General features: G+C 36.9%; 3 protein-coding genes across 3 annotated transcripts; 1 reads left to right on the top strand and 2 right to left on the bottom strand.

Moving 5' to 3' along the window:
• Positions 1 to 2,063: 2,063 nt before the first annotated feature.
• Positions 2,064 to 5,208, bottom strand: CBG14805 (the record flags this gene model as incomplete). Its single annotated transcript, XM_002644743.1, has 6 exons — positions 2,064 to 2,192; positions 2,475 to 2,658; positions 2,710 to 2,820; positions 2,969 to 3,069; positions 4,386 to 4,556; positions 5,098 to 5,208. The coding sequence occupies 6 exons, from the start codon at positions 5,206 to 5,208 to the stop codon at positions 2,064 to 2,066; spliced, it is 807 nt and encodes a 268-aa protein (XP_002644789.1).
• A 3,676-nt stretch (positions 5,209 to 8,884) lies between these two features.
• Positions 8,885 to 14,123, top strand: Cbr-ifta-1 (the record flags this gene model as incomplete). Its single annotated transcript, XM_045239784.1, has 24 exons — positions 8,885 to 9,197; positions 9,275 to 9,615; positions 9,667 to 9,756; positions 9,794 to 9,851; positions 9,895 to 10,182; positions 10,437 to 10,582; positions 10,630 to 10,755; positions 10,860 to 10,943; positions 10,992 to 11,096; positions 11,140 to 11,329; positions 11,374 to 11,429; positions 11,477 to 11,533; positions 11,582 to 11,720; positions 11,765 to 11,865; positions 11,912 to 12,402; positions 12,451 to 12,727; positions 12,778 to 12,976; positions 13,032 to 13,114; positions 13,171 to 13,290; positions 13,338 to 13,473; positions 13,520 to 13,606; positions 13,651 to 13,780; positions 13,831 to 13,930; positions 13,974 to 14,123. The coding sequence occupies 24 exons, from the start codon at positions 8,885 to 8,887 to the stop codon at positions 14,121 to 14,123; spliced, it is 3,867 nt and encodes a 1,288-aa protein (XP_045095524.1).
• Positions 14,124 to 14,272: 149 nt separating this feature from the next.
• On the bottom strand, positions 14,273 to 15,411 carry CBG14803 (the record flags this gene model as incomplete). The annotated part of the gene is made up of 6 exons (XM_045239783.1): positions 14,273 to 14,462; positions 14,516 to 14,617; positions 14,672 to 14,825; positions 14,873 to 15,036; positions 15,157 to 15,236; positions 15,316 to 15,411. The coding sequence occupies 6 exons, from the start codon at positions 15,409 to 15,411 to the stop codon at positions 14,273 to 14,275; spliced, it is 786 nt and encodes a 261-aa protein (XP_045095523.1).
• Positions 15,412 to 15,872: the final 461 nt, after the last annotated feature.

Raw genomic sequence — 15,872 nt, 5'->3', positions numbered from 1 at the left:
CATCATTTTGACATTTTACGCATAGTTGTGATTTACATTGTAAGGCCAATTTGTTAACTTACTTGCTCTTAAAGAGGCTAATTAGATAGGTAGGATGAGTTTTTATAAAATTCATTCAAGTGAGCATCGAGCACTGATGATGATTCTAAACTTAAAAAATTGAACATTCTTCGAAAACTTGAAAAGTTATAAGATAATTCGTATGCTAGTATATCACTAAATCCTAATTTGAGGGTTTTCGAAGACAAATTTTCCCACAAGTGCTACACACCTTTTTCTTGAGCACCAAATGGTCATTGGTGCTCACTTATCTATTTCCTGCTATTTTCTTAGCACAGGGTGGTGGGTGGTAGACACCTCAGTTCGGAGAAAGTGAAGAAAGTGTCAGGGCCTCTTAAGAAAAGAATCATTATGAAAATGGGAGGAAAAAATGAGACTTAAGAAGGATATTTGGACAGCAAAGGGGGGTTCTTTGGTTGATTGACTTTGGTTGCTGACTGCAGACGACTGACTGACGGCTCGTAAGTTCTAGAAGATATGAACGCCCCTCAACCCCATAACAAGGTACAATTGGGTTATGAAGGATCTATGGAAAAATGGAATTGTGAGGAAAAATGTGACGAGGAGAAGTCAATCCATAACATGGAAATGGAAACATTTTTCGGAGGGATGTGTGACCCCTTCCAAAATTTTCTCCAACCCCCCCCCCCCCTGATTCAGTTTCAACAGGACTCTTCACACACAGACACTAGAAACACCACAAATTCAATCATCGGGCGTCGCTTGCTCCTCCTCGACTCACACTTTTTTGACCCCGAAATCATCAAAAAATGACAACAAATTTTTTGGAGAATTTTTTTTTGGCTGCTCCTTGGGTTTCGTGACCCCGATTTTTGACATGGAGTTGTCATCTCTAGTTGGCATATCCATCAATGTAAGATATTCTTGAGAACAAAGAGGATAAAGTTCGTTTAAGAATAGAAAAAAAAGTGCAAAGATGAGCAATGACTGGCATGAGGATTTAACATGAGGAATCAAGAAACTAAAAAAATTAAGGAATGAATTTCTGAAGAAAGCAAATTCAATAAAACTAGGAAACAAATGCAAACAAGCGGTGGACCTTAGAAGTCTCTCCTGCGGAAGACAACATTTCCGTTCCGACACTATCAGATTTCTCAATATTTTCTCCATTTGTCGTCTTTTCATACATTGTCAAGACAAAAATCCCAACTATCTTCACATGAGGCATAAAAATCCGATTGGTCCTTTTTGAATTATTCATTCAATGAATTGCATACGGAAGTTAGCAGATACAATGAAGAAAAACGAAGCGAAGGTGGTGGCGGTTGGTGTCCATCTATTGGCCAATGACGTGCGGATGACAATAAGAATTCTAGATGATAAATGAGAAACCAAGTAGAACAAATTAATGAAAATATGAAACATCAGGCGGATTGAGTGAATTTTTTAAAAACCTGTGAGGGATTCTTGAAGTTTCAAAGCATAATGTTCCAGTTTCCAGTGTATTCTCGAAGCAAAAAGAATGTTACAAAGTGTTTTTCTTTTTATATCCCCCGTGAAAATCATAAAATCCAGACCACAAAATTGTTTTTCTTCCAAATGCAACGTGTGTTTTTTTTATTTCTCCACTGAGCAATCTCAATGATTCTTGAAGTTTGGCAAAACAAATACCGTAAACTCTCTAATCGAAGGCCACCTGCGCTTTGAGATCAATTATCTTAATTTCTATAAGAGGTACTAAAAATCTGTAAACTGATATAATTTTGATGATATTATGACATTTCATCAATTGACAGATTTTCAATACCTCTTTTAGAAATTAAGATAAGAAATTACGATAAAAAACTATACCTGGGTATGAAAAATCAAAAGTTCAAATCTTTATTTCCCAGTGTGGTAAAACACTTCCTTCAAAAACTATTTCCTTCATATTATTTATGCTCAATTGCTCCTGAACTAATATTAAACCTGCACGTTCACATTTTCTGTGTTCTGATCAATACCTTCACACTGATAATTTCTACCGTTGCCCACAACCAGAACTAACCTCCAAAAACCTCGTTTCCATTTTGAATGGCATAAGTCTTCGCGGTGTACTTGTTCAAATCGCCCCCCTTGAACTCGCTCATGACCGATTTGTTGTCACGGGTCCGCTTCTTGGTCATGAAAACCTGAAAAATGCAAAGTTAGAACTATTCCAGAGATCACAAGTTATTCCATTGTAACATGAACAGAGTATATTTGGGTTTGTGAAACTTAATGCAATTTGAAATGATTTATATGTTTTGAAAGTGCTAAAAGTGCTACTGTAACTGTGTACCACCAAACGGACAATAAAATTTGAGAAAGGTGAGTTGAGGTGGTTATCGAAAAGGGAAAAGGATTTTTAAGTCAAATCCGTTAGTGGAGAAGTATTATTTTATAGATAGGACAGATCTGCATCAGGCACATACTACCGGCTCAAATCCGTGCTGCTCCTGGAACATGCGGAGACGGAAGGATTCATGCGCCGATTTAAACTGTCGAACTGCTCGAATCGCCGGATTCTCTGCGTGCTCATGGCTGCCGTGTCCTAGTTCAATGTCTCCCGCTGCTGAAGTTGTTGGTTTCCGTTTATCCGAACTTGTACTGAACGAGCTGACATGTTGATAATCGAAAAATACCAAATTGATAAAATTGTAACCTTACCGGAATAGAGTTTTTTTGAAAGAGTCTCTAAACGAGTCTCGATGGTCTTTGGAAACTGGTGTTCCAGGTGGCGATGAACTTTTTGACGTAGACGGCTTTTTCATTCTTAGTCTAAATGTAGAAGATTCAAATGATTTGCAAAACAAATTAGCTAAATGAAACTATGCCGGGGCACGAATCTCGATTCGAAAATCTTTTTTAAGGCTTCTCGGCGTTTCCAAAGAATGTTTTAGTAGCAGGCACATGATAAACTACCAACCCTTGGAGTGCCGAATCAAGTGGTGATAACGTTGATTCTCCTCGTCCGGAAGCCGCTGGCGATGTAGGAACAGATTGAGGTTTGAGCTTATGCTTTTCCGCCTGAATGTCTCGAAATTAGGAGATCATTCAAGAGTCGCGTACCTTTATTTTGGAAGACACCCATGAAGAGCTGTCTCCTGCTGCTGTCCATGACATTTTTTATGAAACGTCTGGTTGAATCGAAAATTTGAGTATAGAGATAAAGGGGTGAAAACAGACAAATATGAAGATTTCGAAAAGGAGAGTATGAGGCAGAGGGAAGATTTCCGAATAGGCTCCTCTTCTCCCCTGGATTTGGTTGGATTACAATTGGACTAGTGCAATACGATCGCAAACAAAACTGGACTTGAATTTAGTGAGCTGTTGGTGGCGGCGGTCGGGTGATATCCGCTATAAATCGGAAGCGCGTTTGGAGAAAAAACTACAAAAGAGATTATGGGGAGGAAATGAATTCTAGAAATTTCTATAGAGAAGGGAATTATATTATCAGCCCTACACAATCGGAAATTATGCGTAATATACATAGGAAAAAGGAATGAAACTAAGTGCTATTAAACTTATGACTACACAAATCAATAATTGTAGTCTAAGACACCATAGTCTTCCTAGAAATAAGAAAAATGAACTATGCCGCGCATGGCGAAGATTATCGGTCTCTAGCAATCCATTTCTGCTAATGCCGCCACTATGCCATATATATCTATCCCTCTCTCTTCTTCTGCCATTCTCTTCTTTCGGATTCATGGGGTGATAATCCAGATTTGATACAACAAGAAGCACACACACACGAGCCGCACTCTCGTCTCACTCGCCAATAGAATGTGTTAATCCGTTGCCGACGACAACTACGCGTGATAAGGATCATACTTCGATTCACATCGCGAAAACGACGTTGAATTTCATCCCAAAGTCACAAATTTCTACGAAATTTGTACACAATATGTCTAGTTGAAGACGTCGTCAAAATCGAAGACAAATGAATGTGTGTTTTGTGAAAGAATAAATAATACAAGAAAAAACACCGATACAAAGAAAGCTTCCTATTTTGAGCAATAAACCAACTGGAGTCCCAGGACCGTGTGTTTGTACTCATTAATGAGAACGAGAAAAGAATAGAATTTTGAAATTCCAGTAGTAGTTTGCCGACAACAATATAATGTGGTCCTGAACACAAATTAATGTGCGAACAAGTGCGATACAATTGTAGTAATGGTCAGTAGGAAAAACATGTGTAATATAAATGAGAAAACAAGGAAAACGATTGAATATATTAAAACTCAAAAAATAATTCGAAAAAACGGTTTCAAAATAGAATAATAAAAAATTTCACGATTATATCATAAATCGTATTTTCACCCAATTTGTTAATAACTCACCGGCTCAAATCCCGAACCTGACTGTGCAGCAGGAGGTCCTCCAGCCGGACCATGTTGCTCTTGGAGCATCCGAAGACGGAACGAAGCGTGACCATTACGAAAACGTTTAGGTTGTTGAACAGGTGGTGGTCCTCCACTCATAATATCTTCTTCGCCAGAGAGAGCGACGAGCTGAAAACTTTGGGTTACTGTAGCAAGTGAAATAAAAGGAAAAACTGCAATATTGAGAATAAAAGAAGGAACAAAGGTGTGATGTTTGTTTTGATGGATAACATACACAGCACAACAGTGCAATATGCTAAATACAAATTACTGATTTCACAAACAATTGCATGACCAAAGATGTAACAACATTCTCAAAACAAATACAAAATCCTTCGAAACTGAAAAAAGCTTATCAAGAATTCCTAGAACTTCGTAGCAGAGCTTTGCCAGCGTTCCAGTCTGGATTTGAATTTTATAATCGAATGAAGCATTATGTTTTCAGTCTCGGAGCAAATCCTTGTCGCCTCAGAAAGTGCACATTGTCAGAACTTGGTTGATATCAACGAAGACCACGAAAAAGGATTATATCGGTATAGAAAAGAATAGAAGATATTGAAGAAAAAAGAAAGAATACGAATATGGTGTAAGTACGACGTCATATATTCCAAACCACACCTTTTCCACAAAACAAATTCACTTACAAAAACCTCAAGACAAATAGCAATACCTTTCGACCGGGTTTTCGCGGGCAAGCCGTAGTCGTTTTCGCTTCATCCTCATTCGTCGTGCTCAACTTTCGAACATGCAAATGAGACGGTGAGCTCGGTGGTGAAGTCATTCTGGGATTTCAATTTGTTTTTTGTTGTTTTGTGTTGTCTTTTTTTTACAAAGCCAAGTAGCGTATGGGAAGACAATGTGAAGGAAGAAAATGGGAAAATGAAGAAAAAAATAGAAAAAAGTGGGAGGAGAAAAAATGGGAATGAGAATTTGTTTTTTGGTCCGTTTTAAAGGTACCACTAAAATCTCAGTTCATCTCGATTGAAACTACTGTAGTCATTGATTGGTAACGCCCAGTTTTTAGTTATCATTTTCAGTTTTTCAGTCTAAAATTCAAAAATGAAGAAACAGCAGTGAAGCTTTTAATCCCAAGAAAAAAATTGCGAGATGCGGAAAAATGTGTCAAATGAGAAGTTATGGCATTTCCGAAGAGTGGGCAGGATGCTTTAAAAACAGACCAGTGTCGCCGTTGCCATATCGATTCCAGGCAAGATTAATCCTCACTCGCTCTCTATCTCACTCTCACACGTCGCACATCACACAAGCACTCGTTAATTTTTTACGGAAGTGTTGGGATTGGAGGAAAAAAACTTTATTTTCTGAATGTAAGATAAGGAGTTTTCAAAGAATTTCGAAAAACTGAATAGACACTGATTATGTAGAGTGAAGAGAATTCAGGTTTTTTTTTGGAGGATAGCATGTTCATCTACAATTAGCAAGTCGAGAGGAGCGAAGAACACAAAATTGGTGAAACACAAAGAATGAAAAAACCAAAAAACTTTCGTCATGTACGTTCATCTGATGTTTCTCAAATTTCAACTCAACACTGCCTCATAAACGTCATCAGTCAGTGAAAACTACAAATTTGTGTGTATGTGCCAAACGGACTTTCGGGATTTCTATCTCAACCGGAATTGGCTTATTTCCTATGATCTTGTGATATGATAATAGAGGCGCTGATAGCGGAGCAACGAGAATTCTTCTCACACTTGTTGAGAAATCGAGGGGTGTCCTTGATAGGCTTTGAAAATAAAATGTGAAAGATTTATCGTTGTGATTCATCGGAAAGCCAGAAGATGTAGAACATAATCTTCAAGTGTATCTTCTTCCCCAGTCTGATCTTTTATCAACTTCTACATAAAAAAATTATCACTTAACCCGGCTTCGAAATTTAAAAGAAATTGTAATAAGCACAGAAACAAAAACAGAAACCACTAAACACTCATTAATTGTCGAGATTCTTTGCACAAATCTTTATTTTTTGAGGATTAATGAAAATTTATATCTAAAAAGCTAAATAAATTTCCAAGAAAGATGAAAGCGCCGGATAAGGCTCTCGACTATCAATTGATGTCAGATTAGGAGGAGAAGAAGAATCGGAAAAGTTGTGGTTAAAACATGAGAAATACAGAAAATAACAGATTATGGTTATTTGTTAGGTTGTCGAGGTCATGCTAGGAAAAATGAGTTAATCTGACATGCATCAAATGTGTTTTGTTCCAATCCATTCCCACTAAATCTTCTTTTCTCTTGAAAAAATTTTGGTGCAGAAGAGCTTAAGCAAATTGAGTACATTTATCCTTCCGATTGAGGAGAAACGTGTGTTTTGGCAAACTACCGCCGCCCGACAAAAAGTGCAACATCTGCGGCACATGCGTCGAAAGGCTTCGGAGCCAAATGTACATAAGGTTCATGAGTTTGAATGAGAGTAGGAAATGGAATGGAAGAACAATGAAAGAGTAAAACTGCAAATTACGTCTGCTAGGTTTGGAGAAAATATAGAATGTCACAGAACAAAAAAACTAATTATGTTTGAAAATCGCATCGAACTTGATTCCAATTTCCTGCTATTGGCTTCATCTCAAACGTTGAGACAATTGGATGAGCCTGTTGGTAATACGATGCTCTACAAAATCAAAATTCAGAATTTTAAGCTTTGATTGCATACATATTGAAAATATTGAAAATGAGAATTTCCGTTGAATTGTTGAAATTTGAAAAAATTATGACAAATAGGTGGTTCCAGTGGATTCAATGATTTTAATTGTTTTTTCGAACGACAGGATTGCGAAAACAGAAAAAAACCTAGTTCTAACACGATGAATTTTTCAGGACGTGAAATAAATGCCTTTGGATCTGAAAATTTTAAATATCGTAAAAGAAAACGATGAACTAAAAACCTGAAAAATGAACTACCAAGCTATCGGTGCCTATACACTATAAAAAACACGAAAAATTGATTCTAAAAGCGTCCCCAAAAAATCGTCGTATTTTGTTGGAAAGCACAATTAGCATTTTTTCCGTTAAAGCCAGAAGAGAAACTAATTCATGAATTTTCTGAAATAGTTTCACAACAGTTAGAGAAAGATTCAACTGCATACGACACAGTATTGGTAAATTTGTAAAAACTTCTTGCCTGGAACAGAACACTATATTCTTTAAACCTGCCCTGCTAATGTAAAAAACCAACCAGAAAAACACTCATTGACCGGGACACAAAAGCGAAAAAAACTTTGGAGAAGAAAAAAACGGCCGAACCACATTTTTTGTTGCTACCGGATTTTTCGTTCAATGCCGTTTCTTTGTTTTCCGAGCGTCTTTCATTTATTTGGCTCTTTTTTTTCTGCATCGAACCTCGAGACATTTTTTCTACTGACTAGTGAAGTTTTAAATGAAATCTCAGCGAAAATGATATTTATGAAGTTTAGAACTGTTTATGCCAACTTTTGAATTTTGAAGAGCATGTGTGTTTCCAGCTCAACCTGTGATTTTGGGACGATTCACTGTGAAAAAATGAAAATGAATACTCAAACATTTCATTAACAAACAGAGGATAATATTTTTCAAATAAAAAAACAAATAAATTGTATTATCAGAGACTGAAATCGAAACTCCATCTTTCATCTTGTGGTGATGTTGAACGGATACTTTACAAATGATCAGGAACCTGTATTTGATTTTCATTCAAAATTGTCTATTTTTACTAGAATTAACTGAACTATATTTGCTAGAATGTACAAAGCAATTTAAAAAGCTTATTTAGAGTTGATTTTCTATTGTTTTTTTTTGAAGTACCGGTATGCAATTATTCAGTTTTCAATCCTAAAGAGGCATATACAAACAAAACTTTAGGGAAATTAAATTTATTAATGTTTTCCACCTTTAACAAAAACTGTTTTTTTTTCAAATTTTGTTACTTTCTGGCTTAATTTACTTTTTTCAATGTGCTTTTTCACAGTTTTTGAATGTGATGAGTTTTGTAGTATATTTTTCTGTTCGCATATTTTTGTTAATCGAAAGGAAAACTACCAATTTCATATTTCCTTTTTCATTTTTTTAAAATTCAATTCAAAACTTTTAGATGTTATGAGAGAAGTGTTTCTTATTATAATAAATTTTTAGTTAATTTTCTTGATTGTATACTCTTTCAAAAAAATTTTCTTATGTGTAAATGTTTCATTCATTTCCCAATTGTTTTTTTTTTTCGAAATAAAAGTTCTTATAAATAACCACCTGCTCTTTGAATCAATAATTTGTTTAGATGTGTCTCCATATGGTTTACCTCTTTTTCTCTATTTCTCCATCTTCCGCCTTCTCTCTCATCTGTTCCGAAGAATGTCTCTCACGTCACTATGACAACAGCGCACTGCGTCGCTTATTAAGCAAGTGCTCTTCCACCCACACATCTCCTTTTCTGTTTTGTTTATCGGCTGTTGCCGGTTTTCTGTCGGTTAAAAATGACTCTGCTTCTGAATGCAATGGCAAACTATAATGAAAAGACGATATCCAAATTGTACATGTGTGTTTTTCGGAAGGTATGTTTTATTCATCTGCTTTTTTCAAAATTGTTTTCTTTTCAGTTCAATATGGGTCTTCCCGAAAACGCACAACTTCATTTTTCGGAATGGAATCACAACAGTAATTATATTGCGTGTGGAGGGGCATTGGGCACATTGAGAGTCGTCAAAATAAGTTTAGACGCCACGGAACCAAAACAGCATCCTAGCAACACTGTGTTGAACGTCAATCAGACCTTGGAAGGGCATCAAGGTAATGGTGGGTACTAGTGTTGTGCGAAAGTAACGTAAACTAGTTAGACAAAAGTTTGAAAATCAAATTTCTACCAGTAGGCAAGCTCTTTTTCTCAGCTACTGTCATGAATGCGACATGGAACGAGAACAACCAAAAACTGACCACGAGCGACACCTCTGGTCTTATAATCGTTTGGGGATTGTTCAATGAGCAATGGGTCGAGGAAATGATCAATAATAGGTTGGCTCCAATTGTTAAAACGTTTGATAACAATGAGAAATATTCCAGAAATAAAAGTGTCGTCGTTGGAATATGCTGGAATTGCGACGGAACAAAAATCGCGATAGCATATGCCGACGGAAATGTGATAGTTGGCACACTGGAGGGCAACCGCATATGGAACAAAGAGTTGGAGATAACTTTGGCGTCTTGTGAAGTGAGATAGTGGAGGACAGAGTAGAGAAAAACAATTTTAATCAATTTTCAGTGGGCGCCCGATGGCGACATGCTCATATTTGGCACTGCAGAAGGAAAAGTGTGCGTGTTTGATGAAAATGGAAATCACTATGTGAGTGTTGTCTTATTTTTCTCTATATTTTACTGATGATTTTAAGTTGGATATCACAATGCACTGTTTGGAAAGCGAGGATTTGGAGCAAGCATTGGCAAAGAGTAAGGGGCTTTGATATCAAAAATATTAAGCTTGAAATTCCAGAAGAGAACCAAAAAGAGGAAATCGTTTGCATGAAATACTGGAGTCCAACTTTAAAATCCAAAGCAATTATGGATGAGTTGGAAAGAGAATGGGAAAGAGAATTGGAAAAAGAGAAGGAGGTCACTGGCACTGATGTGTTCACTAATTATCCCAGAAAACCAGCCAAGGAGTATGTGGAGCCGGAACGGAGCCCGGAGCCTTACCAGCCAGTACCACCGGATCGTCCGCGATTTATGGTCGCGTATGCAAGAGGAATGATTCAATTGATGAGAAATTTAGCCGATCCAGGTATAATCTTCTTACTTTTATGTAGTTTCATATTTATTTTGAACTATCTAAATCTAATGTAGCCAAAGTGTTTTTAACGGATCTGACGAGGCTAGCTTTCTAAAACGTTGAAAAGACAAAATTAAAAAAGGGCTTCAATGTTTTTGTATAGTGGCGATGAGCTGTTCTGCTCAACTCTCTCTCTAGAAAAAACGTTGCTATGTTACTATTAGCATTTAAAAATTTAACGCACCTGCTCTATGCTTGATTTTTAGAGCCGATCGTTGTTCGTCTCACAAACGTGCGCATCACTGGCGCTAAATGGTCACCCAACGGAGCGTTCATTGCAATTTGTGGGTCTGAAGCTGATAAAGACGATCCACGTCATTCGAATATTCACTTCTTATCTGCTTATGGACATGTAACAGACACTTTCAGATTATAATTGTTTTAATTTGATTTTTTTAGAAAGTTGGATTTTTCCAACACTTTGAAACTAGAATCACTGGAATCTCCTGGGAGTCTACTGGCCTCAGAATGTCAATTGCTGCTGATGGGAATCTATTCATCGGTCATATTCGACCAGAGTTTAAGGTAAAAATTGATAAGCGCAATTTCAAAAATAGTACAAACGTCATACTGAAATTTATAAATCGTATATTTCTTTCATTATGAAATTATATAAACGAATAATTCAGTGGGGCGCAATGGAAGAGACGATTGTCTACGCATATCAAAAGGAAGAGTTGTATCAGTATGGAATCATGTTCTATGATTACGCAGTAAGATAGTTATTGGAGTAATATGCATTCTTAAAATTTTGTATACAGATTGATGAAAGAACTATCAAAACTCTCACCTATTTCGAGCATATGGCATTCTTCAAAGACCACTGTGTTTTAATCAATCGTCAGGAGGAACCAGGAATACCAACGGTACACTTTTTATTTGTTGGAACACCATGATTTTATTTTTTAGTACTTCTGTCAACTCTGCAACAACATTGGCACTTCACTAGACTACAGTGTAACAACTGTGAAGCCGATGTTTGTATGTGTCAACGGAATGTGTGCAGTGATTGCCTGCGAGGATCGTTACTTCATTTGGCATTTTGTACTTCCAAAAACCAACACGGTTCAGGCTGGAATTCATATTCCAGGAAAATCTGGTAAGCTAAGTAAAAAACTATCACTGTCAAATATGTGTTTTCAGCCGAGTATCTTCTTGAAGAACAACAAAGAGCAATTGAGTATGGAACTAAACGTTTGGTAGGTCGTAAAATCAATTTGTATTTTCAAAAAACTTATTTCTTCAGTTGGGTAGCAGTGATACGATTTGTGCAATTTGTATTGGCGACACGTTCTTTTTGATGGTGAATATTAATGTAATGAACAGAGAAAAAAAAATCATTGAATTTTAGGCCCTTGAAGCTGGTGGCATCTATAGAGTAAACCTCTCGGATGGTGTTATCACTACAAGTTATCCGGTTTCTGCAAGTGTGGATTCTATGAAAATAAATTGCGATTATACACGACTCGCAGTTGTGAAGCTTGTGGAGCGTGAGTTGCAAAAAAATTGCTCTTTTTTATGTTATGGGTTCCAGAAACTCCATTCTCCATGATAATATTCGATTTTGCTGGTGATGAGCTAAGAAAAACGTATTCCTGCGAGAAGAAAGATGTCTGGGATTATAGCTGGGACCACGTATGTTCACAAGGAAATCTTCTTTTCTTAATGAAAATAAATTCAGAACGACCCGGCTCTTCTCGCATTCAAAGACAAACATAAACTGTTCATTTGCGATGGTAGCTCAATTTTCGAGCAATCAACAATTACTGGTGGTATCGTTTGTTTCCGAAATTTGGTTGTGACCACTGTGAATCTGGAGAGAATGCTTATTACACCTGAAAATCCAGTGAAGTCTTGTGTACAAGAAGTGATGATTAGAGCCAAACAGGAAGTCACCAATCTTTTGAATGCGATGAAATTGGATGAAGCTATTGACTATGCAGAGAGAAGTCCTCATGCAGAATTATGGGCCATGATTTCTGCATATGCAGTTTTCAAGCATAAATTCGACTGTGCAGAGCACGCATTTGTGAAACTCGGCGACTATGCTGGAGTGCAATTTGTAAAGAAAGTTAGAACGATTCCATCGAACGATTTAAGAAACGCCGAAATTTTTGCATGGAGAGATCAGTTGGAAGAAGCTAAAGCGCTTTTCATGCAATGTGATAGAAAGTAAGTTAACATTATCCTTATAGTTTAATTAAAATAGTGTCATTTCAGAGACTTGGCCATCGAAATGTATCGCAAACTTGGGGACTATAACGCAATTTATGAGATGATAAGACACGATGAGACTGTTGACGAGGAGTTGCAGCATGAAGTGTACAAAGAGATCGGACGACATAACTACGAAAATATGGAATGGGACGAAGCTGGAAAATGGTTCTCATTGTGCAACGAAATGGCTCTTCATATTGATTGTTTGATCAGAGGTAATAACTTCGGAGAACTTGAGGTGCTTGCAAGATCTCTGGAAGATGACAGTGAATTTATGGAGGTGAGACACTCTATACTTTTTAATTTGATAGTTTTTTTTTCTCATTTCAGATTATTGGAGACGCATTTACTACTCGTGGTATGTGTGACCAAGCTGTTGAATGCTTTCTGAGACAGAATAATCCAAAGAAAGCTCTAAATACTTGTATGCAATTGAACCAATGGCACAAAGCACAATTTATCGCCGATGCAAACCACATGGAGAATGTTGAAGGATTGTTGGGAAGATATGCAGTTGAGATGAAAGCAGGTATACATTTTTCTTCATCTCTTGATGACTTTTGAATACTTCGAAGTGTTTCCAGAAAGCGACGAAAAGTCTATCAACGCACTTTCTCTCTACATGCGAGCCGGAAGATACTTGGACGCCGCGAAAATTGCGTTCGATGCAAGTTTCTGCACTCAATTTTTTCATAGACTTCTCTCTAAATTTCTTTTATTCAGATTGCAAACGACAGAAAAGACAAGTACGTGCCGTATGAAGAGTTGAAGCAGTGCTATGTGCTTGGAGCGATTCTAGTGGAGAATCATCGGCAGACAATTAAAGAATTGAAAAAAATTGATGTGAGTTTTTTTGAAACGGTGGTAAATGAATTCAACAATTATTTCAGAAGCACAACATTTTAGAAGACGCGTTAGATGATGAATCTGGACTAACTGCAGAACAATCTAGAATCATGGAGAACACTTGGCGAGGAGCAGAGGCTTTTCATTTTATGATGCTCGCACAGGGACACTTTTTTGATAGTTAGCACCGGAAATGTGTGTTTTCATGCTCTCGATCTTCTTTCAGACCGAATTGAGGATGCACTTCAGACATCTGTCATACTATCCGACTATGAAGAATTTCTTGACCCCGCTGAAGTTTATTCAATGATCGGTGAGTTTTGTTTCTTTCGTCTTTTTAAGTTTGAAGTATTTTAGCATTGGCTGCTGCCAACGTTCACCAGTTTGGAATTTGTTCAAAAGCTATGATGCGTCTGGAGGCATTTGAAGAGTTCGATGAGGAAGAGAGGACAGAAATGCAGAATTTATCTTTTAGATTATTCTCAGAGTAAGACAAATTGGAAGTGAAATTTGGTGGGATGCAATGAAAATATTCAGATATCCACCAGTGAATCCAAATGGCGCTAAAATTACCTGCACAGCTTGTGAAGCAAGAATCGACCCATACGATTTACAGTGTCCAGATTGCCATACAAAGGTATTGTAATATTTTTGCATTATAATGAAACCAACATTTTTAGTTCCCTGTTTGCATCGCTTCAGGAAGACTGATTCTGGATCACGTCTTCTGGCTATGTCCAAGATGCAAACACCGCGCCCACCAGCACGAAATAATGAAATACAGCTACTGTCCGTTGTGTCATGATACCGAATCGTTTAAATCAAACTAGCTACTCAAGACATTTCTTACTTTATTTTTGAAAAAAAAGTTTAAAGAAAAATAAATAAATTTATACACGTAAACAATGAAAGCACAGTTATGTTCAATCTGAAAGTTGAGTTTCGAAAAATAAAAAAATTCAAAAAGTGAAAAAATAACTCAAGTCCTCACAAAAAACGCGGCTATCAGTGAAAAAGCAAAAAATGGAAGTTGCGCACAATTTCGTAATTTTCGTTGCACGGTTTTTGTTTTCTGCCACCCAGTCATTCCTTTTTGGTTTAGCCAATCTTTGCAACTTTTTGGCAACTTGCCGATTGTATTCGTCTGGTCCAATAGTTCCAAAATTGTACTGAAAAACACAAATAAAGTTGGTTTTCGAGAAGGAAATCTCAAAAAACTCGCTGTGATGTTTGATGGTTGAGTTTTACAAGGAACCGAGCCGCTGAAGACCCACAAAAGTCGTAGTTCTCATTGACAAAGCATTTGTCGTAGTCGTAAACGCTTCTGGAATAAGAATATGCAAAACGGCAAACCTTTTGAGTTTTTTTTTTGGCCTACTTGCATAAACTATCCAGTGACTCTTGAATTCCAGTGGGACCACCTTGAAGGAGCTGGAGAACCTCGGATTGCAAAAATGTGGCGAGGTTTTCGCATCTTGTAGATATTTGATGGCCGTAATCTGACCAACATGGCACAATGTTTACACGGAAATCTGAAAAAAAAATCGATTGATTAATCTGTTGTCATGCTATATCTAACCAGTATCGTTTCTAAAATCATGACACAAAATCATCCACACATTTTGCCCCTTGATCAAGATATCCTTTGCTGGAACATTGGGACACTTTTGTAAGCAACTATGATACTCGTCATTTCTCTTGCAAGCTCGCGTCAATCTTAGTGCCATTTTTCCATGTGCAAATCTGAAAAACAATAAAAAATTAAAGTGAAAAGAAAACTCATGAAAAAAAGAAAAAGTATATAATGAATGAATTTCAAATGAGAATATAACAACAAAAACAATATATATATATATAACTCACTTCAAAAGACTGTTCATAGGTGTGACCATATCCACTGACCACTCGTGATAATCTCCCATATCAAACTGCATTCCATTCATCTAAAAATGTCTAATTTTAGAATTGTTGAAATTGCTCCAATATATTATAAAAGAATCTTCTATTTTCTAAAGCACTCACATAATTGTCTTTGCACTTTAAGAAACAAGGTTCTTGGAGCTCATCACTGAGATTGAGAATTGAGAGGATCACAGATATACCCAGTTCCAACTTCATACTCTGGAACCAAAAAAAGGTGTTTTCAAAAGCGTTCGGTTGGAAAACCACATATTCGGAACCGATGGATACAAGTAATAAAGTTAATCGGTTTGTTGACTGTTTGGGACAACCCAACAGAAAAAATGGAAAAATTTTCTTGAAGAAAAAACGTTATGAACAAAATTGAAATTTGAACACGGAGTGGAAAAAATAAAGAGGGAAGAAGAAGAAGTGGAAAGAATAGAATGTTGTGAATAAGCATGAGGAGCACAATTGAATCTGATGCTCAGGGGAACAATTAGCGGGAACTTGAAGTTTTAGGGAGCACGCGCAAAGGGTCGAGCCACCCCGGGTTAGGACGAGTAGTGTGGAAAAAAAACTTTGAAGCACCGCAGCCCAACACATAAACAGAAGAAGAAGACACAGATGCACATTGCATTCTATCCCAAAAACACGTATCCATAAATAGTATTCGGCAG

The sequence above is a fragment of the Caenorhabditis briggsae genome, assembly GCF_000004555.2.
Source record: "Caenorhabditis briggsae complete genome, chrX, whole genome shotgun sequence".
Classification (NCBI taxonomy): Eukaryota; Metazoa; Nematoda; class Chromadorea; order Rhabditida; family Rhabditidae; genus Caenorhabditis; species Caenorhabditis briggsae.
This window is presented reverse-complemented; position numbering and strand designations above follow the sequence as displayed.